Source organism: Saccoglossus kowalevskii, chromosome 22 (assembly GCF_978046115.1).
Source record: "Saccoglossus kowalevskii chromosome 22, keSacKowa6.1, whole genome shotgun sequence".
Classification (NCBI taxonomy): Eukaryota; Metazoa; Hemichordata; class Enteropneusta; family Harrimaniidae; genus Saccoglossus; species Saccoglossus kowalevskii.
The window spans coordinates 27,090,279-27,117,993 of record NC_140662.1 but is presented as its reverse complement, the minus strand read 5'-3'; the positions used below and the strand labels follow the sequence as shown (position 1 = coordinate 27,117,993).

The 27,715-nt window shown below is 37.8% G+C and overlaps 1 protein-coding gene across 1 annotated transcript in view; it reads left to right on the top strand.

Moving 5' to 3' along the window:
* The window catches only part of LOC100368132 (prolow-density lipoprotein receptor-related protein 1-like), a 202,734-nt gene that overhangs the window by 130,009 nt on the left and 45,010 nt on the right, over nucleotides 1–27,715 (top strand). The window contains exons 45-58 of the mRNA XM_085495859.1: nucleotides 482–662; nucleotides 10,943–11,147; nucleotides 12,055–12,247; nucleotides 12,546–12,803; nucleotides 12,918–13,034; nucleotides 14,197–14,313; nucleotides 14,528–14,695; nucleotides 15,027–15,413; nucleotides 15,911–16,159; nucleotides 16,570–16,803; nucleotides 17,144–17,493; nucleotides 20,516–20,703; nucleotides 21,245–21,294; nucleotides 22,114–22,261. Coding sequence (XP_085351985.1) covers nucleotides 482–662; nucleotides 10,943–11,147; nucleotides 12,055–12,247; nucleotides 12,546–12,803; nucleotides 12,918–13,034; nucleotides 14,197–14,313; nucleotides 14,528–14,695; nucleotides 15,027–15,413; nucleotides 15,911–16,159; nucleotides 16,570–16,803; nucleotides 17,144–17,493; nucleotides 20,516–20,703; nucleotides 21,245–21,294; nucleotides 22,114–22,261 — 2,845 coding nt within the window. The remainder of the gene's footprint in view (nucleotides 1–481; nucleotides 663–10,942; nucleotides 11,148–12,054; nucleotides 12,248–12,545; nucleotides 12,804–12,917; nucleotides 13,035–14,196; nucleotides 14,314–14,527; nucleotides 14,696–15,026; nucleotides 15,414–15,910; nucleotides 16,160–16,569; nucleotides 16,804–17,143; nucleotides 17,494–20,515; nucleotides 20,704–21,244; nucleotides 21,295–22,113; nucleotides 22,262–27,715) is intronic.

Here is a 27,715-nt window from a genome sequence, read left to right as displayed (position 1 = left end):
GTAAAAAGGAAAATTGTCCTAAAAGTTTTAGGTAATTAGCAAGTACAATTAGTACCTAGTGAATGTTGACTGGGAATTTTATCTCATTTCTTTCTGAGATATAAGTGTGTATAACTTTATTACTCATTCTGAAATATCAGTTTGTTTATAAAATATAAACACCTTGCATTTTGCTGAATTTGATAGTTCAAATATTCAGGCAGTTAATATAAAAACATAAAGATGACCAAATCTTATTGAAATATTTTAGACACAGTTATTACATTTTTTGAAAGCTGCCAAGGATTGTCGTAACTTGTATAATTGATTCAACATTACAAATGAAAATGGAATTTGAAAAATAAGCACATTTTGCCAAAAATTTAATTGAATTATTTTGACTGGCATTTTAAGGTTTTCTGACTTGTACAATTTTGTATTTCACCATCATGTTAAAATGATATGGAGTATACTTGTTTATTGGTAATCATATTATATTTAGATGTAGGATCTGCTGAAGACATTGCGTTTGATTCCATATTCCGTAAGATTTACTGGACAGGATATAGTGATTCTACTGTAAATAGGATATCAGTTGAAAACGAGTCTGCAGAACGTGATGTCGTTGTCAGAATGTCTCCTGCTGACCATCCAAGATCAATTGTTTTAGATATATGCGAAGGGTAAGATGGAAAAATTATTATTAGTCCCCATTCAGGCGCAGCCTAAAAAGGGGACTTTCTAAAACTGGTTTTGTCAATGTCCATTTTCCATTTTCTGTCTCCAACATTTTATCAGAAATTCTGCAGCAGATATCGATGAAACTTGGCAGGTTGATGAACAAGTCTCTGCCGAGTTTGCACATAATTTTTTTTTCCAGATCTGAAAATCCTATGTGGGTCTTTTTCAAGATTTTCATCCAAAATTACCTCTTCCTACTGCACTGACAGAGCAACTGAGCATGCTCAGAATAAATAATTATTTCTCAGAATATAGAATGCAACATATAAAACTTTTGTCTGTCACTGTGAAATGGTTTATTTATAGCATGCCTATGTGAGTCTCTCATTGTATTCTCTGCCTTTTGTCTGTCACTGTGAAATGGTTTATTTATAGCATGCCTATGTGAGTCTCTCATTGTATTCTCTGCCTTTTGTCTGTCACTGTGAAATGGTTTATTTATAGCATGCCTATGTGAGTCTCTCATTGTATTCTCTGCCTTTTGTCTGTCACTGTGGAATGGTTTATTTATAGCATGCCTATGTGAGTCTCTCATTGTATTCTCTGCCTTTTGTCTGTCACTGTGAAATGGTTTATTTATAGCATGCCTATGTGAGTCTCTCATTGTATTCTCTGCCTTTTGTCTGTCACTGTGGAATGGTTTATTTATAGCATGCCTATGTGAGTCTCTCATTGTATTCTCTGCCTTTTGTCTGTCACTGTGGAATGGTTTATTTATAGCATGCCTATGTGAGTCTCTCATTGTATTCTCTGCCTTTTGTCTGTCACTGTGGAATGGTTTATTTATAGCATGCCTATGTGAGTCTCTCATTGTATTCTCTGCCTTTTGTCTGTCACTGTGGAATGGTTTATTTATAGCATGCCTATGTGAGTCTCTCATTGTATTCTCTGCCTTTTGTCTGTCACTGTGAAATGGTTTATTTATAGCATGCCTATGTGAGTCTCTCATTGTATTCTCTGCCTTTTGTCTGTCACTGTGGAATGGTTTATTTATAGCATGCCTATGTGAGTCTCTCATTGTATTCTCTGCCTTTTGTCTGTCACTGTGGAATGGTTTATTTATAGCATGCCTATGTGAGTCTCTCATTGTATTCTCTGCCTTTTGTCTGTCACTGTGGAATGGTTTATTTATAGCATGCCTATGTGAGTCTCTCATTGTATTCTCTGCCTTTTGTCTGTCACTGTGGAATGGTTTATTTATAGCATGCCTATGTGAGTCTCTCATTGTATTCTCTGCCTTTTGTCTGTCACTGTGAAATGGTTTATTTATAGCATGCCTATGTGAGTCTCTCATTGTATTCTCTGCCTTTTGTCTGTCACTGTGAAATGGTTTATTTATAGCATGCCTATGTGAGTCTCTCATTGTATTCTCTGCCTTTTGTCTGTCACTGTGAAATGGTTTATTTATAGCATGCCTATGTGAGTCTCTCATTGTATTCTCTGCCTTTTGTCTGTCACTGTGGAATGGTTTATTTATAGCATGCCTATGTGAGTCTCTCATTGTATTCTCTGCCTTTTGTCTGTCACTGTGGAATGGTTTATTTATAGCATGCCTATGTGAGTCTCTCATTGTATTCTCTGCCTTTTGTCTGTCACTGTGGAATGGTTTATTTATAGCATGCCTATGTGAGTCTCTCATTGTATTCTCTGCCTTTTGTCTGTCACTGTGAAATGGTTTATTTATAGCATGCCTATGTGAGTCTCTCATTGTATTCTCTGCCTTTTGTCTGTCACTGTGAAATGGTTTATTTATAGCATGCCTATGTGAGTCTCTCATTGTATTCTCTGCCTTTTGTCTGTCACTGTGGAATGGTTTATTTATAGCATGCCTATGTGAGTCTCTCATTGTATTCTCTGCCTTTTGTCTGTCACTGTGGAATGGTTTATTTATAGCATGCCTATGTGAGTCTCTCATTGTATTCTCTGCCTTTTGTCTGTCACTGTGGAATGGTTTATTTATAGCATGCCTATGTGAGTCTCTCATTGTATTCTCTGCCTTTTGTCTGTCACTGTGAAATGGTTTATTTATAGCATGCCTATGTGAGTCTCTCATTGTATTCTCTGCCTTTTGTCTGTCACTGTGGAATGGTTTATTTATAGCATGCCTATGTGAGTCTCTCATTGTATTCTCTGCCTTTTGTCTGTCACTGTGGAATGGTTTATTTATAGCATGCCTATGTGAGTCTCTCATTGTATTCTCTGCCTTTTGTCTGTCACTGTGGAATGGTTTATTTATAGCATGCCTATGTGAGTCTCTCATTGTATTCTCTGCCTTTTGTCTGTCACTGTGGAATGGTTTATTTATAGCATGCCTATGTGAGTCTCTCATTGTATTCTCTGCCTTTTGTCTGTCACTGTGAAATGGTTTATTTATAGCATGCCTATGTGAGTCTCTCATTGTATTCTCTGCCTTTTGTCTGTCACTGTGGAATGGTTTATTTATAGCATGCCTATGTGAGTCTCTCATTGTATTCTCTGCCTTTTGTCTGTCACTGTGAAATGGTTTATTTATAGCATGCCTATGTGAGTCTCTCATTGTATTCTCTGCCTTTTGTCTGTCACTGTGGAATGGTTTATTTATAGCATGCCTATGTGAGTCTCTCATTGTATTCTCTGCCTTTTGTCTGTCACTGTGAAATGGTTTATTTATAGCATGCCTATGTGAGTCTCTCATTGTATTCTCTGCCTTTTGTCTGTCACTGTGAAATGGTTTATTTATAGCATGCCTATGTGAGTCTCTCATTGTATTCTCTGCCTTTTGTCTGTCACTGTGAAATGGTTTATTTATAGCATGCCTATGTGAGTCTCTCATTGTATTCTCTGCCTTTTGTCTGTCACTGTGAAATGGTTTATTTATAGCATGCCTATGTGAGTCTCTCATTGTATTCTCTGCCTTTTGTCTGTCACTGTGAAATGGTTTATTTATAGCATGCCTATGTGAGTCTCTCATTGTATTCTCTGCCTTTTGTCTGTCACTGTGAAATGGTTTATTTATAGCATGCCTATGTGAGTCTCTCATTGTATTCTCTGCCTTTTGTCTGTCACTGTGAAATGGTTTATTTATAGCATGCCTATGTGAGTCTCTCATTGTATTCTCTGCCTTTTGTCTGTCACTGTGGAATGGTTTATTTATAGCATGCCTATGTGAGTCTCTCATTGTATTCTCTGCCTTTTGTCTGTCACTGTGAAATGGTTTATTTATAGCATGCCTATGTGAGTCTCTCATTGTATTCTCTGCCTTTTGTCTGTCACTGTGAAATGGTTTATTTATAGCATGCCTATGTGAGTCTCTCATTGTATTCTCTGCCTTTTGTCTGTCACTGTGGAATGGTTTATTTATAGCATGCCTATGTGAGTCTCTCATTGTATTCTCTGCCTTTTGTCTGTCACTGTGGAATGGTTTATTTATAGCATGCCTATGTGAGTCTCTCATTGTATTCTCTGCCTTTTGTCTGTCACTGTGAAATGGTTTATTTATAGCATGCCTATGTGAGTCTCTCATTGTATTCTCTGCCTTTTGTCTGTCACTGTGAAATGGTTTATTTATAGCATGCCTATGTGAGTCTCTCATTGTATTCTCTGCCTTTTGTCTGTCACTGTGAAATGGTTTATTTATAGCATGCCTATGTGAGTCTCTCATTGTATTCTCTGCCTTTTGTCTGTCACTGTGAAATGGTTTATTTATAGCATGCCTATGTGAGTCTCTCATTGTATTCTCTGCCTTTTGTCTGTCACTGTGGAATGGTTTATTTATAGCATGCCTATGTGAGTCTCTCATTGTATTCTCTGCCTTTTGTCTGTCACTGTGAAATGGTTTATTTATAGCATGCCTATGTGAGTCTCTCATTGTATTCTCTGCCTTTTGTCTGTCACTGTGGAATGGTTTATTTATAGCATGCCTATGTGAGTCTCTCATTGTATTCTCTGCCTTTTGTCTGTCACTGTGAAATGGTTTATTTATAGCATGCCTATGTGAGTCTCTCATTGTATTCTCTGCCTTTTGTCTGTCACTGTGGAATGGTTTATTTATAGCATGCCTATGTGAGTCTCTCATTGTATTCTCTGCCTTTTGTCTGTCACTGTGAAATGGTTTATTTATAGCATGCCTATGTGAGTCTCTCATTGTATTCTCTGCCTTTTGTCTGTCACTGTGGAATGGTTTATTTATAGCATGCCTATGTGAGTCTCTCATTGTATTCTCTGCCTTTTGTCTGTCACTGTGAAATGGTTTATTTATAGCATGCCTATGTGAGTCTCTCATTGTATTCTCTGCCTTTTGTCTGTCACTGTGGAATGGTTTATTTATAGCATGCCTATGTGAGTCTCTCATTGTATTCTCTGCCTTTTGTCTGTCACTGTGAAATGGTTTATTTATAGCATGCCTATGTGAGTCTCTCATTGTATTCTCTGCCTTTTGTCTGTCACTGTGGAATGGTTTATTTATAGCATGCCTATGTGAGTCTCTCATTGTATTCTCTGCCTTTTGTCTGTCACTGTGGAATGGTTTATTTATAGCATGCCTATGTGAGTCTCTCATTGTATTCTCTGCCTTTTGTCTGTCACTGTGGAATGGTTTATTTATAGCATGCCTATGTGAGTCTCTCATTGTATTCTCTGCCTTTTGTCTGTCACTGTGAAATGGTTTATTTATAGCATGCCTATGTGAGTCTCTCATTGTATTCTCTGCCTTTTGTCTGTCACTGTGGAATGGTTTATTTATAGCATGCCTATGTGAGTCTCTCATTGTATTCTCTGCCTTTTGTCTGTCACTGTGGAATGGTTTATTTATAGCATGCCTATGTGAGTCTCTCATTGTATTCTCTGCCTTTTGTCTGTCACTGTGGAATGGTTTATTTATAGCATGCCTATGTGAGTCTCTCATTGTATTCTCTGCCTTTTGTCTGTCACTGTGGAATGGTTTATTTATAGCATGCCTATGTGAGTCTCTCATTGTATTCTCTGCCTTTTGTCTGTCACTGTGGAATGGTTTATTTATAGCATGCCTATGTGAGTCTCTCATTGTATTCTCTGCCTTTTGTCTGTCACTGTGGAATGGTTTATTTATAGCATGCCTATGTGAGTCTCTCATTGTATTCTCTGCCTTTTGTCTGTCACTGTGAAATGGTTTATTTATAGCATGCCTATGTGAGTCTCTCATTGTATTCTCTGCCTTTTGTCTGTCACTGTGGAATGGTTTATTTATAGCATGCCTATGTGAGTCTCTCATTGTATTCTCTGCCTTTTGTCTGTCACTGTGGAATGGTTTATTTATAGCATGCCTATGTGAGTCTCTCATTGTATTCTCTGCCTTTTGTCTGTCACTGTGGAATGGTTTATTTATAGCATGCCTATGTGAGTCTCTCATTGTATTCTCTGCCTTTTGTCTGTCACTGTGGAATGGTTTATTTATAGCATGCCTATGTGAGTCTCTCATTGTATTCTCTGCCTTTTGTCTGTCACTGTGGAATGGTTTATTTATAGCATGCCTATGTGAGTCTCTCATTGTATTCTCTGCCTTTTGTCTGTCACTGTGGAATGGTTTATTTATAGCATGCCTATGTGAGTCTCTCATTGTATTCTCTGCCTTTTGTCTGTCACTGTGAAATGGTTTATTTATAGCATGCCTATGTGAGTCTCTCATTGTATTCTCTGCCTTTTGTCTGTCACTGTGAAATGGTTTATTTATAGCATGCCTATGTGAGTCTCTCATTGTATTCTCTGCCTTTTGTCTGTCACTGTGGAATGGTTTATTTATAGCATGCCTATGTGAGTCTCTCATTGTATTCTCTGCCTTTTGTCTGTCACTGTGGAATGGTTTATTTATAGCATGCCTATGTGAGTCTCTCATTGTATTCTCTGCCTTTTGTCTGTCACTGTGAAATGGTTTATTTATAGCATGCCTATGTGAGTCTCTCATTGTATTCTCTGCCTTTTGTCTGTCACTGTGGAATGGTTTATTTATAGCATGCCTATGTGAGTCTCTCATTGTATTCTCTGCCTTTTGTCTGTCACTGTGAAATGGTTTATTTATAGCATGCCTATGTGAGTCTCTCATTGTATTCTCTGCCTTTTGTCTGTCACTGTGGAATGGTTTATTTATAGCATGCCTATGTGAGTCTCTCATTGTATTCTCTGCCTTTTGTCTGTCACTGTGAAATGGTTTATTTATAGCATGCCTATGTGAGTCTCTCATTGTATTCTCTGCCTTTTGTCTGTCACTGTGGAATGGTTTATTTATAGCATGCCTATGTGAGTCTCTCATTGTATTCTCTGCCTTTTGTCTGTCACTGTGGAATGGTTTATTTATAGCATGCCTATGTGAGTCTCTCATTGTATTCTCTGCCTTTTGTCTGTCACTGTGGAATGGTTTATTTATAGCATGCCTATGTGAGTCTCTCATTGTATTCTCTGCCTTTTGTCTGTCACTGTGGAATGGTTTATTTATAGCATGCCTATGTGAGTCTCTCATTGTATTCTCTGCCTTTTGTCTGTCACTGTGGAATGGTTTATTTATAGCATGCCTATGTGAGTCTCTCATTGTATTCTCTGCCTTTTGTCTGTCACTGTGGAATGGTTTATTTATAGCATGCCTATGTGAGTCTCTCATTGTATTCTCTGCCTTTTGTCTGTCACTGTGAAATGGTTTATTTATAGCATGCCTATGTGAGTCTCTCATTGTATTCTCTGCCTTTTGTCTGTCACTGTGGAATGGTTTATTTATAGCATGCCTATGTGAGTCTCTCATTGTATTCTCTGCCTTTTGTCTGTCACTGTGGAATGGTTTATTTATAGCATGCCTATGTGAGTCTCTCATTGTATTCTCTGCCTTTTGTCTGTCACTGTGGAATGGTTTATTTATAGCATGCCTATGTGAGTCTCTCATTGTATTCTCTGCCTTTTGTCTGTCACTGTGGAATGGTTTATTTATAGCATGCCTATGTGAGTCTCTCATTGTATTCTCTGCCTTTTGTCTGTCACTGTGGAATGGTTTATTTATAGCATGCCTATGTGAGTCTCTCATTGTATTCTCTGCCTTTTGTCTGTCACTGTGGAATGGTTTATTTATAGCATGCCTATGTGAGTCTCTCATTGTATTCTCTGCCTTTTGTCTGTCACTGTGAAATGGTTTATTTATAGCATGCCTATGTGAGTCTCTCATTGTATTCTCTGCCTTTTGTCTGTCACTGTGAAATGGTTTATTTATAGCATGCCTATGTGAGTCTCTCATTGTATTCTCTGCCTTTTGTCTGTCACTGTGAAATGGTTTATTTATAGCATGCCTATGTGAGTCTCTCATTGTATTCTCTGCCTTTTGTCTGTCACTGTGGAATGGTTTATTTATAGCATGCCTATGTGAGTCTCTCATTGTTTTCTCTGCCTTTTGTCTGTCACTGTGAAATGGTTTATTTATAGCATGTCTATGTGAGTCTCTCATTGTATTCTCTGCCTTTTGTCTGTCACTGTGAAATGGTTTATTTATAGCATGTCTATGTGAGTCTCTCATTGTTTTCTCTGCCTTTTGTCTGTCACTGTGAAATGGTTTATTTATAGCATGCCTATGTGAGTCTCTCATTGTATTCTCTGCCTTTTGTCTGTCACTGTGAAATGGTTTATTTATAGCATGCCTATGTGAGTCTCTCATTGTATTCTCTGCCTTTTGTCTGTCACTGTGAAATGGTTTATTTATAGCATGCCTATGTGAGTCTCTCATTGTATTCTCTGCCTTTTGTCTGTCACTGTGAAATGGTTTATTTATAGCATGCCTATGTGAGTCTCTCATTGTATTCTCTGCCTTTTGTCTGTCACTGTGAAATGGTTTATTTATAGCATGCCTATGTGAGTCTCTCATTGTATTCTCTGCCTTTTGTCTGTCACTGTGAAATGGTTTATTTATAGCATGCCTATGTGAGTCTCTCATTGTATTCTCTGCCTTTTGTCTGTCACTGTGAAATGGTTTATTTATAGCATGTCTATGTGAGTCTCTCATTGTATTCTCTGCTTTCTTTTCATTTTATAAACAATCCTGCTAACTTTATTATATTTTCAACCAAAATGTTGACTAAAGTCATGAAAACTTTTGATTCTCTTTGTTCAGTCCAAAATTAACTAAGAAATAAGAGAAAGATACAGAATTTAAGTATAATCAATACTTTCGAGCAATATCGTGATTTCAAATCATGTTCCAAATTATTATTCTCAAATAAGAGAACATTTTTTGTGCCCATTAATAAGGGATTTTATACATGTAATTTAAATTTTCAAAGCCTTTTCTTCTCATCAACAATCTGTTCCAACTTAATTTGACTCAAGATCCCACAAACACAGTCTTGTTAGAGTGCACGTTAATCAGTCCCTGATTCCCGATTTGATAGCAATTAGCAAGTTTATTATGTGTGAAAAAATCGTCTTTTTCAACTGGTAATCCACGATTCTCAGCTGCATTATTAGGGGCCCAAGCCTGTAGGGCGTGGCCCCTATTCTTATTGTTCGTTTTTTTCTTCTTTCTTCTTCTTCTTTCTTCCGTAACTTTTTTCGTCAAGCCGTTTGAGAAAAGTACTGTCCCAAATAGTCTGAACTTGCTCTATACTGATAGTCTCTAATATGAACTGGTGCAACATGCTTTCAGAATTTTGATTGGCCAATTAGTTTGGCAGCCATATTGGATTGAAATAAAACCGGAAGTGGCTGTTTGACCACTTTCTGAGGGTCTAGGCGTCTAGATTCTTTTATGGTGTATAGTACAACTCATGTGTAATAAATATCAGAAATAAAAACTTTAGTGGTCATGTGACTTTTCCCGTCATTTTGTTTTTCCTAAAAACGGTAAAAAACACTTAAAAATCTTCTTCTTCAGAACCGCCAAGTAAAATGTTCTCATATACAGTACTTAGCTTCTACATATGGAGCAGATTTAGATTTGAGAAATTCGTTATGATTGGTAACGTGGTTTGGCCGCCATTTTGGGTTTGTTCTCAACAGGAAGTAATTTTTTACTCATGCCACACTTGAGCGTTAATCTCAAATATTGCGTCATGGCATGTCCCTATCTAACCCTTTCAGAAACCTAAAAAAAATTTCAGATCAGTCACATGGTTTCGCCGCCATCTTGGATTTTAAGGAAAATTGATCAAAAGTTTGGGCATTTGTTTCTCAGAGGTGGGTCAACCAATCTACTAGATGTTTTTATATTTACCATGCCTGGCCTTAGCTTCATATGAGAAAAATAATATTATTTTGATCAGTCACGTGGTTTGGTCGCCATCTTGAATTTTGTGAAAATAGAAATTATGCAACTACATGTTTTGTATTGGTCTGATTGGAATAAAATTTTGTACGTGTATTCTACTCTTTAGATACATTCTTTCCCCTGAATGGCATATGGCTAGGTCATGTGGCTACGTGCCCATGGGGTGGGGGCTTCTAACCTCATTAATATGCATAGCTGCTATATCTCAAGCACTGTTGCAGTTAGGAAGATGATTCCTGTGTTATCATGACAACAGTGAACAAGAGATTTCATTAAAATAACAGATTACCATATATGGTCATGTGAACTCATTAATATGCATAACCATTATATCTCAAACACTGTTGTAGTTAGGAAGATGATTCCTGTGTTATCATGACAACAGTGAACCTGAGATTTGATTAAAATAACATGACCATATATGGTCATGTGGGCTCATTAATATGCATAATCGTTGTATCTCAAACACTGTTGCAGTTAGGAAGATGAATCCTGTGTTATTATGACAACAATGAACAAGAGATTTGATTAAAATAACAGATGACCATTTATGGTCATGTGAACTCATTAATATTCATAACATTAATATCTCAAATAAATATATGGAACCAACTGCATTTCGACCTCATGGTACTAATCATTCAAACTAATTGTGTATCATTTGACATTATTTATGGCATGTATACTTAGGCCCCTGTGATGCTGCTTGCAGCTTTAATATAGTCCTTCTAGCTGTTCCTTTACTACCAACCTATACTCACTCTACTATCCTGTATCAACTGTTTCAAATATGCCACTGACTTCCTGGCTTACATGTCTATTGTTCTTTTGATGTTTTGTATTTCTGCCCTACCTCATCATCTACGTATGCACAAATAGAATTACATTGAGTTATACAGGAATCAGGAATTGTTATATACATTGTATGATATTAAACAATAACAAAAGGTAAACTGTTATTCAATATGTTGACAGTCGAATGTATTGGACTAACTGGAATGATGAAAGTCCAAGTATCATGAAAGCCTTCCAAGGTGGATTTGATATGCACTCCATCATTGACACTGATATCCAAACACCCAATGGATTGACCATAGATCACAAGGCAGCCAGATTGTACTGGTCAGATGCACGATTGGATAAATTGGAAAGATGCAAATTGGACGGGACTGAAAGAGTGGTGAGTAATTAATCCAGTTTACAAATAACATCACTAGGGGATGATCTCATATTCAAACATTTGGCTCAAACCTGGATTAACCCACACCACCCTAAACCACCTGAATAAAACCCAATTTTCGTGGTTTCAAAGTCTTGACAATATGAATTTGCATAAAAACAGGGCTTCAAACCACTCTCATTCACACCCTCCAAGCTGTTGTTTATTTTTAGGGTTCAGATCGTCTCTAAAGCATTACGAAATATGATTTTATTTTATGAGGATGTTTGAAAATAGAATTAAGTGAACAAATAGTAGATAGCGACAAATTCATAATTGTGAAATTGGATAGTGTCCGCAATAATTCACATCCTCAAAAAACCACAGCGTCATTGTCATCTGTATTTGATTTATTTCATGCACGGAAAGGTCATTCTGCGTTAGAGTCAGTTCTGTTTTTAGCGTAACTTATAATCTTGACAAGCACAATGTTCTGTTTTGCGCCATGGGACACATACATAGTCCCATGAAATGTAAGGTTTCTGGACGTAATGTAACGTTTGTCCTCTATTTCTGATAGTACGTAGCACATACAGTCACTTATTAAATGACATAGACATGTCTAGAATCAAACTATGTACTAGTACTTGTAATGTTCTTAAAGAATAATTATGAGACAGTTTAACTGAGGGAAAGGACTGGTTTGTTTATTTAACCAACTGATGACTGAACCTGGTTGCTAGGCGCTACTGAGCATGCCCGCAAAATTAATTACAAGACAAGACTAGGCCAAAGGTCACAATAATACAGAAGTAGATTACTACAGTACTATTTTAATGAGCCAACAAACACGGCATGTAATGACAGCACTTGAGTTGAATATTGTCATTCAATAACTAACATTTAAAAGTAATTTCATTCATTTCAGGTAATTGTCAGTGGAGAACCTGTGCATTCATTTGGGTTAGCAGTGTATGGTAATTATCTATACTGGACTGACTGGGTACGACGTGCTGTAATTCGAGTCAACAAGTATACTGGTGAAGAAGTTCTTGTACTTCGTGGCAACATCGCGCAACAACCGATGGGTATTGTCGCTGTTGCTAACGACACAGAAGATTGTAAGTTTGTATTTGTTTTTTGTTTTTTGTGTGTACATTTAAAGCTTTCAACATAATGCATGCAAGGTATTTCCATGTTTTCAAAGACAAGGAAACACATAAAAGGAAAAAATTGTAAATTGATATATGATCTATTCATGTTTAAAATTACTGAAAAAAAAAGTTTGGTTTTGATCTTCTGACAGCAAAAACAGTTTCCATGGATTTGTTGTCAGGGTTGTTGTTAACTATACAGTGATTGGTGAAGCTGTGATTACATTTACTAGGTCTTAAAACATTTTGCTTTCTTTTTTTCTAGGTGATGCCAATAAGTGTCGACAGTTGAATGGAGGATGCGATTCTAATGGAGTGTGTGATATCGATGCACGTGGAGAAGTTCATTGTACTTGTCCAACTGGTTTTCAAATTGTTGACGGCACACGCTGTGTCGATGCTGGGTTCAACTGTACCAACCTAGAGTTCAAGTGTAATGATGGTGCTTGCATTCCTTATGAATTCACATGTGATAGAATTGAAGAATGTGATGATGGAAGTGACGAAGATCAAACTTACTGTGGTAGGTTGCTATGGTTACAAATGAGATGGATGATATCTTTTGCATCTGGAGATAAAATAATAATATGAATGTGAATGTTGTTAGTTATCATTGTGTGTTTCTATTTCTCTTCAGCAACACGTAGTTGCCGTAGTAACTACTTTTCCTGTGACAACGGGCGGTGCATCTTAGAAAATTTCAAATGTGATGGCGCAAACCATTGTGGTGATGGTAGTGATGAACATGACTGTGGTATGTACAATGTGTAGATCTGTACTAATGGATGAGTTATTTGAGTGTAGTCATTTGTATAATTTTATGGCATCCCGTATTGTATTTCCATTGCACTTCCTGATTCTTGAATTACCAACAGACGTGATGTACTTGCATATATGTAACCCACCTATCATGCGTGAGGGTTGAATGAAAATATAAATGCTCAGAAGAACAATCGACAAACAACCCCGGAAGAAGACAGAGGCATATTTGAAATAGTTTTTAAATTATAGCGAAGTGAATGTGGGTGGGTACAAAAGGGGGCAGCTAAAAGAACTATACAAGACAGCTGAGAATTACCAGTTGAAACATGTGTTTTACTGAGTAAATATGACCGTGACAGTTTTTCAACCCCCCCCCCCCCCCAAAAAAAAATACCCAAGAAAATATTTTACTATAGCCAAAGATAATTTGCATGTTCATTTTTCAAATGCTATTAATTTGAGAATCAGGAATTGAGATGAGGATCTCACTGTGGAGTTTACAAAGATGGCATTAATGTTACACATACACTGGGAAAGCAAATACTGATTAATCTTTTTAATTCTATTTTGCAAACAAACTGTTGGCAGAAATCGTTTAGGATTTCCTCTGCCAGATTTATTACTTTAGAATATTAAAGCATCCTTTTGATGTCCTCATTTCTACAAAACCATAAAATGAGTATTTATTGATTTATCTACTTCTACATGTATTGTCACATATTTCAATCATAATCAGGATTACTATGTTTATTACTGGTCCATTATTGATGTTTGGATTTTACTCTCACATAATTACATATGTGTGTGAAAGTGAAGGCATGCAATATTAAAATAAGTTTTAGATCTCTTTCATAGATCTTATTTATTTGATCATTACTTGGCAGTTTTTTTAGTTCCTACTCAGACATAGTTTAAAAAGGGGAATGAATTTGTCTGTTCAGCCGTTTCAACCTGTTTACCGGTACTACTGTTTACTATAGAACAGGGATTCTGTCATGTAATGATACCTGTACAATATTCATCCTGTAAAATATGTAGTTGCTTGGTTCAACTTTATGTATACATAAGAGAGTTAAATCACAAGTTGTGAATTAACCATCATCTGAATATTTAGTGCACCCAAAACATAAATTTTCTTACATTTACTATTTCAGTTGCCACTGTCTGTGGAGATGGTGAGTTCCAATGTGGTAATGATAGGTGTATTAGTATGGAATTCCGCTGTGACCAAGATTTGGACTGTCAGGACGCATCTGATGAAATTGGTTGCGGTATGTATCAGTGAACAATAATATTATCTGGTAACTTCCTTGATCACTTGTGCAGCAAGATAATGTTGTACTAAAGTAAATTATTTTTTGGATATGAATTGACTGAATTTATGTGTTTTTGATTCCATGATTTGGTCAATAAGTTAATGACTGTGGGAAACCCAGGAAATAAAGTTTTAAATGTTTGACATAATGTTGAATTCCATGACTGCAGATCCTGTTGACTGCGCCGCATACCGCCCAAGAGGCTTCACGATCCCAATTGGTCAGCTGATACCGACTTACATCAATTGTAAACGTACAACACAGTGTATTTTACCAGAATGGCGATGTGATGGTGAAGATGACTGTGGTGATAGCTCGGACGAAGAAGGATGTGGTTGTAAGATAATTGACTTTTAACTTTTAACCCTTTGAATGGCAAAGTCCGCTTTTTTTTCTTTTCACAAAAAATGAATTTGCATTATTATTTTTTAACATGTACCTGTAGCCAGTTAAGTCCATCTGGGGCAAAATTGAAAAAAAAATTATAAAAAAAAACGAGCTATTCAAGTATCTAGTTAAGTTACACATGTATTTTTATTTCTCTATTACCCAATTTATTCTAATTTATAGTTTGTTAGAAGATAGTCGCTAGGGGGCACTAGACATGCTAGAAGGCACTGTTCATTTTTTAATGACCAGTTCAATATCTTGATCTCATTTATTCACAGCTGCAGGGCCTTCATTGTTGACTTGTCCCCCTCTGTATTTCCGTTGTGATAGTGGCCGATGTGTACCCCCATCATGGGAATGTGATGGGGATGATGATTGTGGAGACGGTTCTGACGAACACCACGATTGTAATTTTGCATGTGGTGAGGACCATTATACCTGTGACAATCAAAAATGTATCCCAAATCGGTGGATCTGTGATAACGATGATGACTGTGGTGATAACTCTGATGAAGATGGTTCGAAACACAATTGTACACAAGTCACGTGTGATGCCGAACACTTCCGATGTGTTGAAGCACGACGTTGTATCCCATCTGCGTGGGTTTGTGATGGAGACAATGATTGTGGGGATGCTTCTGATGAACATCCTGATACTGGATGTCGTAAGTTTCTCATATTTTCTTAGTTGTTGCTATGGCTGCAATGTTCAGATGAGATGTCCCTCACCTTATTGTTTCATTGGTTCTCATTCTCATATCACAGCTGTCAATAGTTCGCCTTAATTACAGAATTGTTGTATTTACAAACATGTCAGATTGAGATGTGAGTAAATTATGTAGCAATCATCACACTAACTTATTAAATATTTCTAAAAAATATACCATATTTGGTCTATTAAAAGAACATCTTCACTAGAAGTACATGTAAGCCAACAGTTGCATTTATTGTATACCTTTTGACACCTCTGCTATTCACATATTAAGTGCATGCGTTACTAATGGAGCAAATACATTGTAAAACAAACTATATTTAATAATAGAACATCAGTCAATTCATAAACTTGTCACATATGTATAGGGCAATTGCCAATGAAGGGAGTAGACCATTCATGATTACATCTACAACATACATTTAATTATTTAAATTTTTCTTTTAATAGATTCGCGTCTTTGTGAAGATGGTGAACACCAATGTTCAAATGGAAGATGTATTTCTGAATCGTGGGTATGTGATCATGACGATGACTGTGGTGACTCTTCTGATGAGCCCCGTACATGTGTCTTCCCAGATTGTGATTCAAACCAGTTTCGTTGTGCTAACAGTCGTTGTATTCCAAGCCAGTGGCAGTGTGATGGCGATAATGATTGTCATGATTTCTCAGATGAGGCTGATACCAACCCAAACTGTAGTAAGTATATATGGTGCTAGTTTCTATTCTTCATTGCTTATTGATTGTGAAATGTAATTAAAATTTGCAGTCAATATACATAAAACCTTTGAATGTTAATGTAAATTTTTGTCACCTTCCTCAAGATACCCAATAATTTTCACCGTATTATTTTAACGTTTTGATGAAGTTTTGTAGCCAATGAGTATGTTCAAATCAAAATTTATTTAACTGTGTGAAATGTTGCAGCACAATTGGTGGAAACTAAATACTAAGGTACAAGAGAACTTGTGTGGAAACTGCCAGCTGATGCCGGAATAAGGGATTTGACCTAATATTATTAGTGTCTGTTTAGTACTACATGTAATTAAAGGTACATGACTAAAAAAGATGAACTTGTGTAGTTACAATTGTTTTTTGATGTTTTATAGAAACATCTGATTGTTCTGATGACGAGTACCGTTGTTCTGATGGACAGTGTATTGCTGAACATCAAGTCTGTAATGGTGCGAATGACTGTGACTCTGACGAACTCCATTGTGGCATCAATGAATGTGCTCATGATAATGGTGGCTGCAGTCATATATGTGATGACAGAATTTCTGGGTATAAATGTTTATGTCCTGAAGGGTACAGCTTAGATAAAGATGGGATAACATGTAAAGGTATGTATTTTGATTGGATGAGCTTCCTCATGTGATTTATATTGTTTCTTCTGATTGGTCAATCATGGTCATATTATGTATTGCCTGCTTTGAATGTACTATCTCTATTGATTCAATGAACTTTAATCACTCCATTATGCCTGATTGGTTGATTGTAGTCACATGACTGTAGTCAACCAATCATGGCCCAGTTATTGGTGATTTTGGTCACAATTCTAAATTATTATCGCTGATGCCATGATGCTGATGTATTTTGTTTGTTTGTTTGTTAGTTTATATATATATTTACATCAAGGCATTACAGTTCATAATATTTCACAATTTTTTTGCATTTTTGCAGATTTTAATGAGTGTGAAAACGTCACTTTACCGTGCAGCCAACTTTGTCACAACGATATTGGAAGTTTTCGTTGTTATTGTACTCATGGTTATGAGTTAGAACCAAATGGTCACACCTGTAAGCATGCAACCAATGAGGAACCTTTTCTGTTATTCTCCAATCGTTACTACATCAGGAAACTTGGACTTTACCGACCAGGCCAGGATTACGACTTTGTTTTACAAGATTTGATTAATGCTGTGGCATTGGACTTTGACGTACAGGAAGGATATGTTTATTGGTCTGACGTGACTGGCCAACGTAGTAATATCAGTCGTGCAAAAATTGATGATGAGAAACATAAAGTTCAGGTAAAATAAAAAAAAGACAAAGTTTATAATATGAACTTGGAGGATTACCTCATACAAGTAATCTCTGAATGATACCTGTTCTGGAAATTTTAGCTTAAATGACCACTGGAATTTGCTATTATGTCCCCTGAAGGTCGTGCGTCCTGGTAGTTCAAGGTTATAACCACTGATGGTCACACATCTAGTACTGTAACAGTGCCAGCAGTAGTCATCAAAGTTCAAAACAAAATTTTGTAATAATTTATATAATTTGAAATTACTGCTGTTAAGGTAGAGATGCAGTTTACCTGACAGGTATTTTAATTAGTTAATTAGGAAACCAAGATGACCTCCCTTGTCCACAAAACTATATATTTTCGGAAAGCTTATTGTATGAATTTTAATATGAATATGGACACTGTAGTTTGAAATATGCACAAAAATGTGCTTTTTTGGTCAAAAGTGATTTTAAAAAAATTAGCTCCTAAACCATGCTTCTGTTTCCTGTCAAAATTGGCTTATGGGTACATCTGTTTACTATGAAGAAAGCGCCATTGTCAATTTTGCAGGGCAGCAGCCCAAATTTCACTACTTCAAGTTTATGCATAAATTAACACCCAGGCTAGTTGTCTGTACGATTGTTGTAACACTGTACAACCAAAAACAATGCCCCAACGACGTTTTGAAGATAAACACATTGTCAATCATTTGTGAAAATTTCAAAACAAAAGGTCAAAGCGTCTAGGAGCTATTTTTTAGTCCCCGTTCGGACGCAGTGTGCGTGCATGTGTGCGTCCGTGCGTGGGTCCGGACCTGTATCTTAGAAATGCCTGGACCAATCACAATCAAACTTAACACATACATCATACATGATATTACCGTAAAAACTCCAAAATTTCGACCCCTCTAAAAATTCGGACGCCTGGTTATTTTCCGGGTTTCGGTATTTTATTTACCTCCAAATTTTTCGACTTCATTGAAAATTGACGACTCATTCTTATTCAAAAATTGCGACCAGTTTTGGTTTTCCCCAAAACGAAAAAAAAAAAAAAACGATGTGAGCGTTCAAACGGGACTTTCCCGTTTCTGACTGACTGAGAAATTTTTTTTTATTGGTAACGAAAATATATTCTAAAGAAACGAAGTTTCAAATAAAAACAAACACAAAAATCTCGGCATGCTGCGTTTCTGAATTGTTGATTATTACTCAGTAGTGATTATAATAATGTACACAAAATAAATTCGTTGAATTGTTATGAAATACAAATAAAAGTCAACTTAGTTTCGTCGTAAGCGAATGATTCCGGTCTCGTATAAATGTTTGATGCTGTAGGATATCCGCTATGTTCTCTTAGGTCAAATCGCTAATTAACCAATCAAAAAGCTGGATGATGCCAACGTGTTCAAATTATCATAGCTTATTTAAATATGTTAATGTTACACAAAATACACCTTAAAAGTCCCATTTTATTTTCTTAAATCCCATTTTATTTTTTTAATCCAAGGGCGAAGTTATGGCAGAATCTGGTCCCTCAAATAAGGGACACGTGAGCTTTCTATTCTAACCGGATACATTGCACTGGGTCAGGGAGATAGTTTGCTAAACTTCCATGTATCTTTTGTCCAATGGGTACCTGTACTTCGAACATTCGCAAGTTTTCCTAGGTAGTGCGAGACAGCTTTGTCTTTTGACCTAATTTTGTGCTGACCTCTCCTCCGCGTCTTGATGTTTTGTTTTCCTTGTCATAATACTCACTGATTGATGACTTTGTTTTGATTTTGAGTTGTTTAGCGTACAACTCGGCCACGACCTAAGCTTTTACTGTGAAACATGGGGAAGTTTACGTCAATTGACGGACATTGCATTTTTTTTAAAAACTAACGAAGCACACTGTCTATCATCCCCATTTTTTCATTTGCTGATTTCTATTCTGAAAAATTCGACCGTCCGAAAATTTTGACTCTAAAAACACGTCACATTTCTAACACAAATTATTTAAAACCGGTCGAAATTTTGGAGTTTTTACAGTGTACATATGCACATCAATTTGTTTCACGATCTGATTCAAGATGGCCGAATGGCGGCCATTTTTATGCTAAAAATCATCAAAATCGAGCATTTCTCGGCTGTTTAGGAATGGATTTTATTCAAACTTGGTACATGTATATACATTAGACATTATAGGACCTTGATGCACATCATTTTGTTCCATGATCTGATTCAAGATGGCCGAATGGCAGCCATTTTTGTGCTAAAAAATCCTAAAAATAAAGCATTTCTCGGCTGTTTACAGATGGATTTTGTTCAAACTTGGTATATACATTAGACGTTATGGGACCTTGATGCAAATAATGTTGTTTTTCAGATAAGATTCAAAATGGCCGACTGGTGGCCATTTTGTTTTAATGAATGTGGCTCTTGTGCCATATCTCTGACTTGTTTTTTAAATTCTGGGATGTGCACTGAAAAGAAGCCGAGATCATTGCTAATTTGCATAACAATTCACTCAGTAAGAAGTTTGCTAATGCTCATAATTAAAATGGCTGTAACAGTTCCAAATTTAAATGTATTATCGTTTTGTTAAAAGTTAAATATAGTGCATAATATGCATAATATTTTTTTCACCATGTTTCTTTTTTATTATTTATGTACAGCCTTGCAAAATCTTTCTAAGCGTTCAAAGGAGAGAATGTTTGCACCTGTTATCTATATTTTAAAATCGTTTTATGAGTATGTTCCACTATTCACAATTCTACAAAATTTTAACAGTCTATAGCCAAGACTGTTTGGATAATAAAAAGCAAAAAACAAAAATTTCACTCTCAAGTGCCCACGAACCTGCATCTCTACCTTAAAGTGCAACCATGTCTCACAAAGTACCAGGATGTGCGACCTTACCTAAATGTATAAAGTACTATGAATTTAATAAACATATATTGCTCAATAGCAGTTTATATTAGGACAACTGCTCATTATAGTATTTCAAGTATTTTTCTTGCCAATGTAATGAATTTAATTTTCTCTGATTTTTTTTGTTTTAAGAGGATACACACTCTAAATCTGCTAAATCCTGATGGTCTGGCAGTTGATTGGGTCGGACGCAACCTCTACTGGTGTGATAAGGGCAAAGACACTATTGAGGTCTCCAAACTGGATGGTAGTTTCAGAAAAGTGCTTATCAACAAAGAGTTGGATGAACCAAGAGCTTTAGCTTTAGATCCATTTAATGGGTGAGTCTTGAAATATATAATGAATTATTAAATATTGAGATGATAATCCTAGATTTGATGTGATTTTTACATGCATATTAATGTTGAGATAATGGAGCAAACTTCAATGTCCCACTTGGTATCTGGGTTGTCAATGTAGATTTTCACTGTTTAATTAATCCAGACCAGATATTTAATTTACTGTAGATTTTGACTTTTTACAAGATTATTGTAATGATTTGAGGCTATGACATTTAGTTTACTTATTTGCATAATGATATTAATACATTGTATGGAACATCTGGTATTTCGACTCAGTTCCAGGCATAGCAGTTGAGCAATAAACACCTTGGCTACAAGTGCTCCTCGCTAGTGCTCTTTTCTCCTCCCGGATTTGGTGACCAATACTCACTCTACCTTGAGAAGTCTATTCTCAGTTTACAATTATATACATAATATAATTTTATTTTGTTAATTTATTATTTGGTTGTTTGTTTGTTTTCCCATTACATGGAATGGTTTATTGTCTAAGTAACAACTATTGCTCTCACACTGTTTTCAGGTACATGTATTGGACTGATTGGGGGGCAAAGCCATACATTGGAAGAGCTGGTAAGTAGCATATAGATATTCATAATTACAAGTATTCATAGCAGCTATAAACTAAGATAAGGAAAAACAAGTTTACTTTATTGAAACTGCACTACCCATCTTTTTCAATTTGTATAGTTCTTGAAAATAGCATTTAGAGTACTTCCAAATTAAGTAGCCTTGTGTAATTACAACAAAATTTGATTTGGTGGTTAGACACCACAATCTTCAGGGCAGGTTGGTTTCAATGTACCAATATTTCAGGATTCAATGACAGACCAATTGATTATCATTTCTGATTGTTACAATGACCAGTGAAATATGTTCTGCATACCGGTGGTACAATGTCTTCAGAGGACATCTATTTCTGTTTCAGAGAATGCTCATGTTGATGCAAATCTTTAATGCATGTATTTAAAAGTGCATGTTTTAAAGTTGTATTTCCATTTTGTATCACCGGTATGCAGAACTTTTACTGATACTCACTGCATTTAACAGTATTGTTCATGTGCATTAGAAATGGTATGATTTCAATTAACACTAAAAGTTGTTACCCCTTGCCAAGTAATCAGCTTGTCAAAAATTAAAACTGAGTGCAAAATGTTTTTGAAATTGAATGATGCTTATCTATTATTAATATTTTATTTCAATGCACAGTGAATACATATATAAAATTAGGAATGGAATATTTTCATCCATCTTACAACAATGATTACCTATTTGTAATTGATTCTTATAATTTGTTTTGTAAATTACAAGTGTACATTATTAGGTAAAATAATATTTGATTGATTGATGATTTGGATTTGTTTTGATATAAAATTAATATTATTATGTCAGGCATGGATGGAAGTGATGTTACGCGTTTGGTCACTGAAAAACTTGGCTGGCCGAATGGTTTGACAATAGACTATGGATCCCAGCGGATTTACTGGGCAGATGCCAGGGAGGATTATATTGAGTCTATTAATATGAACGGTACTGGCAGGTAAGTCAGTATTTCACACGCCTTATTTAAATTGTATCATTTAAGAACTAGTGACATGCCTGCACTGATGTTATTCAATGTTGGTACAAGTCATAATAGGAAACCTATGCACATTGATTAGTTTTTGACTCCCATGTGCGAAGCACAAAATGGGAGTCTTTGCAGTTAGTGTGTCTGTATGTGTGTGTGTGTGTGTGTATGTGTGTATGTGTGTCCGACTGTTCCACTGCTATCTCAAGAACCATACATCGGTTTTTGATGAAACTTGGTACATAGATGCTCTGGACTAATGCTAGATTTTGATTAGGTTTTGGTTAAAATCCATGCTCGTTAATTACCTAATTTGCATGATAATTAGCTAATTTTTAGCTGTTCTATGACTGTTCCATTGATATCTAAAGAACCACTCATTGGACTTTGATGAAACTTGGTACATAGATGCTCTGAACATATGCGCAGATTTGATTAGTTTTTGGTAAAAATCCGTGCATATTAATTACCTAATTTGCATGATAATTAGCTATTTTTTAGTGGTTCCATGACTGTTCCACTGATATCTAAACAACCACTCATTGGATTTTGATGAAACTTGGTACATAGATTTTCTGAACTAATGCTAGGTTTTGATTAGTTTTTGGTAATAATCCGTGGATACTAATTACCTAATTTGCATAATGATTAGTCAATTTTCGGTTTTTCATTGTGAAATAGGGAAGGGGATAGGCAAACACACACACAACCAAAACAGACAAGTAATTATTAATGATGTATCATTGCAATTAATTTATTCTGTAAAAATACTGTTATGGGAATAACAAATGTAAAATAAATACGACGATTCGACGTTTCATCGACAATGTGTAGCAATGCCTGAAGTCACGTTTCACTGACAATGCGTAGCGATGCCTGAAGTCGGATTTGGTAGCACTCTCAGTGTCTGACCCAACACTCGAATCACTTGTACAATTGTTTACCAAATTTGGTACGGCAAACTTTTTTCTTGAAAACTGGGAATAACTTGCGTGGCTGTGGCTGGCGTGGTGGTTGAGTTTATTACAGAGTATTGCATACTAACCCCTTTGGTTAATGAAATTTTAATTTCATAAACAAATGGGATAATTGCCAATTATCATATAATACTGGTTAAATAAAATCGAAATAACAGTGGATAGCTCCCGTAGGGGGCGTCCTTCCCCTGTCATCTGATTTGCATACTTCCACTTCCATTTTTAACCACGAGATTGATTCACGGTTGAAATTTGGGCTTGCCAAAATATCATTGTTTTTGCGGTGGAAATACATTGTTACCACCCATCAACACAGCCACCGAACTATTAGTGTGTCAGGAAGCTCTTGTGGACATCAAGAACTTCGTACTTAGTCACCTTGAGTAAAAAATTGTAGTTTTAGTAACGAAACTCAAAAGCCCGCCTTCAGTTTCAAGATGGCGGAAAATATGGATACCGGAGAGTTGAACACCGTTCATCCCCCAGCACTTCGGATTCAAACACTTTCGGACGAAAGTGTGAAGAGTGCCATATATCGATGCTCACTTACGATGATCACCGTATTTGCATTCCATGTGGCAGAAAATGTAATGGGCACATCAACTGCGGTGTTTGCCTCGCCTGGCCGATAGAAACTTGGAACTGGGATTCCCGCCTACGCAAGTCAACGGGAAAATCAGGAAAGAAGAAATCCAAAAAAAACGTCATTTGGAGGAGTCTTCGGTTTCATCGGTACCTACCAACGCTGAGGACGAACTATTGGCAGACGAACCCAGCCAAAAACGTCCAAAGGAGACTGACAATGAGCAAAGTGTTATAGCTCATTTACAGAACAAGGTGGATCTACTGACCAGAAAAATTAAAGTTTTGGAAAACCCAGTAGACGAAGAGGTACCACCAAAAGCATGGAGTGTCAGCGCTCTCCAGGCGGAAAAGAAAAAATCCTACACAACAGTGGTGCGAGAAAATGTTGAAGACGCACTGGCTGAGGCAGGCGTGATTTTTTCTACTGAAGATGCTACAAGCAACGCGGGGGAGGCCGGCTCGTCGAAAACCACAACAGCGAGTGGTACCGACAAGGAGGACCCCGAATTCAAAATCCGCTCCGATGCTATCACGAAAGGTGCGGTTATGGTCAAGAAAATCTTACCTCTACCGATTCCACCGATGGCGGACGCCCCACGTTTCTCGATCGGTTTGTCTACACTGCCGAAAAAGGACACTTTTACGACTTCAGCAATGCTACCATGGTCTCCCCGACTGACACAGGGCGCTGCTATAACAACGCGTGATCGGAGGAGGCAAATGGGATCGTGAAGTTACCGAGAAAACCGCTACAGCCACCAAGGACGACTTCTTGGGGACTAACCGGGACGATTGGAGCAGACGCTACCAAAAAGTCATACCGCCCGCTGATGAGTGGAAAACACCGGTCGGTACCGACGCCAGCCTGCACGAACGACCTCTCGGCGTACAACCACCAGAACTGGAGCCATGCGTCCGGGAAATGGTCGCCGAAGGAAGTATAACGAAACATCCACTCGGCAAACCACAAGTTTACATCCCGTATTGCCTGTCCCAGTCAACGCTATGTAGATTGGAAAACAACGTTTGGGACACTTCTCTTGCATTAAGCCATAGAGAATTTTTCACTACTACTACACAAATTCAGTTAGCGAAATTCAAAACAGGCAACATCACCAAGGATGAACTGTTTAGCACATTAGAGCCGCTGTTGGTCGCGACTAACGTCGTCGACGCTGACATAATACAGAGTCACCTCCAGTTACGAGCGACTATTCAACACTCTCGCCGTGCAGCAATTTGGTCCGCTATGCTAAAGACAGCCGCCAACGCTGAAATCAAGAACGAATTGGCGACGATCGATTTCAGAGGGACCAAATTATTCGACGGAAAACTCAGCGCTGTGAATTCTAAGTTGAATGAGAAAGCAGCGGCAAAAGTTAACCGTGTGATGATCGAAGGCGCCTTTAAAGCCAAGCAAGCCGCTAATAACAAACAGAGCATCGCGACCAAGGCGAAGCCAGTTAACCAAGCTACTACGGGTCAGCCCAAGGGAAACGCAAAGGCAAACCCGTATCAGGCAAAAGGAAAAAGTGAAAACCAGCAGCGACAGAATAAACAATTCTCGAAACAGACTGGTAACACTAAAAAGTCTTCCTGACTATACGTCAGCAAAAATGGTAATGTATCAAAACAAGGTGCGATTAAACATGTCAAATATTACTCAAGTCTCCGAGTATTTTTGTCAAACAAATCAAACCACAGATCCCCTTACACATATACCACTTGCATTAAACGATTCGGTTCAGTGCCCAGGTCGGCGGGAACCAAGTCGTGCAAAACATCGTGCATTAAGCGATTTTGTTCAGTGCCCAGGATGGCGGGAACTCAATCGTGCACAACAAAAACACGGTCGGCCGCACCTCAGGTCGGTGGGCGATCGTATAAACAAACAACCGGCCGAATGCGTGGACCTAGGGAGAATGACGCATCGACCGGTGAAAAAACAGAAACCCGTAAGGCAGAGTCCCTACTCCCCTCCAGGTTGGAAAAAAAGGGGGGGAAGGACGTTAAACGGGGATATAACGCCGCATTCACTCCAGGGGGAAATGGAGAAATCGGCGATGTCAATGTATACCGCCACAAGCGACCGAGGGTTGGTGAGTCCCTCGACGCCGGTGGCACTGCGTCTGCAGAAATGTATTCCCCGGTGGAAAGAAACTATAAACGATCCGTATGTGATATCGATAATAACACACGGGTATCGAATACCGTTGATAAAAGAACCGAAATGCAAAAAAAGAACATGTATTTCGGGGAAACCGGGCTCTACTCAGTCAACAATACTGAAAGAAAGCGTGGAAATACTACTCGAAAAAAAGGTAATTCAGCGGGTACAAAACCCGAAAAATTCTTTCATCTCGAGGTTATTTCCCGTCAAGAAATCCAACGGTGGGTACAGGCTGGTGCTGGATTTAAAGGAGTTGAACAAATTTGTGAAGAAAGAAACGTTCAAAATGTTAACTCCGGCACTAGTGAGAGCGTCAATTCAAAAAGGGGACTGGATGACGTCCCTCGACTTGACCGACGCTTACCTGCACATACCAATACACACAGAAAGCAGGCGCTTGTTACGATTCGTGGTGAACGGTGTAACGTATCAGTACACCGTCCTACCTTTCGGCCTGACGTCAGCCCCACTTCTGTTTACAAAAGTTCTACGCACAGTGGTGGCGTTACTGCACAAGAACGCAGCAGACGTCAACCCCTACTTAGACGACTGGCTGATAAAAAGTCAAAATCGGAACCTGATTTGTCAATCAACCGAGCGGACTGTCAGTCTACTGTTAAAGCTAGGTTTTCTGATAAATATGGAAAAATCAGAATTAATACCGACGCAGAAAATAGTCTTTCTGGGCATGGAACTGGATGCGGAGAAAGGCATGATCCGACCAGCCCAGCACAGAATCGACAATGTACAAAAAATGATACAATCATTTCTAAAACAAAAACAAGCCACACTACGCCAGGTAATGCGACTAGTGGGGATGTTAACTTCGATGAGGGGCTTAGTACCGAGAGCGGCGCTACAGTCCAGACCGATCCAACGCCTAGTGTTAGACGCACAGTTAAAAATGCGACTATCAAAGGACGGGATAAAATACGAAAAACCGGTACTGTTCACACCGGCCTTTCTGGAATCACTTCCGTGGTGGGGCAACCTCAAGAACCTCACGGCGGGGATTCCCATGGACAAGGCGAAACCGACAGTAACGTTGGTGACGGACGCATCCATGACGGGCTGGGGAGGGCACTGCATGGACGGGATTGCACACGGTCAGTGGAACGAAAAACAAAGGAAATTTCACATAAACCGACTGGAAATGCTAGCGGAGCAGTTCTCCCTGCAATCCTTCAAAAAAGCGGTAAAAAACCGGGCCGTGTTAATAAGATCCGACAATCAGACTGTAGTAGCTTACCTCAACAAGGAAGGGGGAACGAAATCACAGTCGTTAAACGACCATGCTGTAGCAGTGCTAAAGTGGTGTGCACAAAACAAAGTCGAGCTGATGTGCAAACATATACCGGGAGTCCAAAACGGTGTAGCGGACTCGCTATCCCGGGGGAAACCCTACGACGACACAGAATGGGAGCTGTCACAGACGGCAGTAAACCTAGTGTTCGACATGTTGGGGGAACCCCAGGTAGATCTGTTTGCAACACCGGAAAACAAAAAACGTCCCGTTTTTGTGACGCGTTATCCGGACAAACAGTCACTGACGTGGGACGCACTTCAGATGGAGTGGGGCGGAATGTTCAGTTACGCATTCCCACCATTTCCATTGATCCACCGAACGTTACAAAAACTGGAACAATCGGAGAACTCGCACATGATTCTAGTGGCACCGAACTGGCCGTCTCA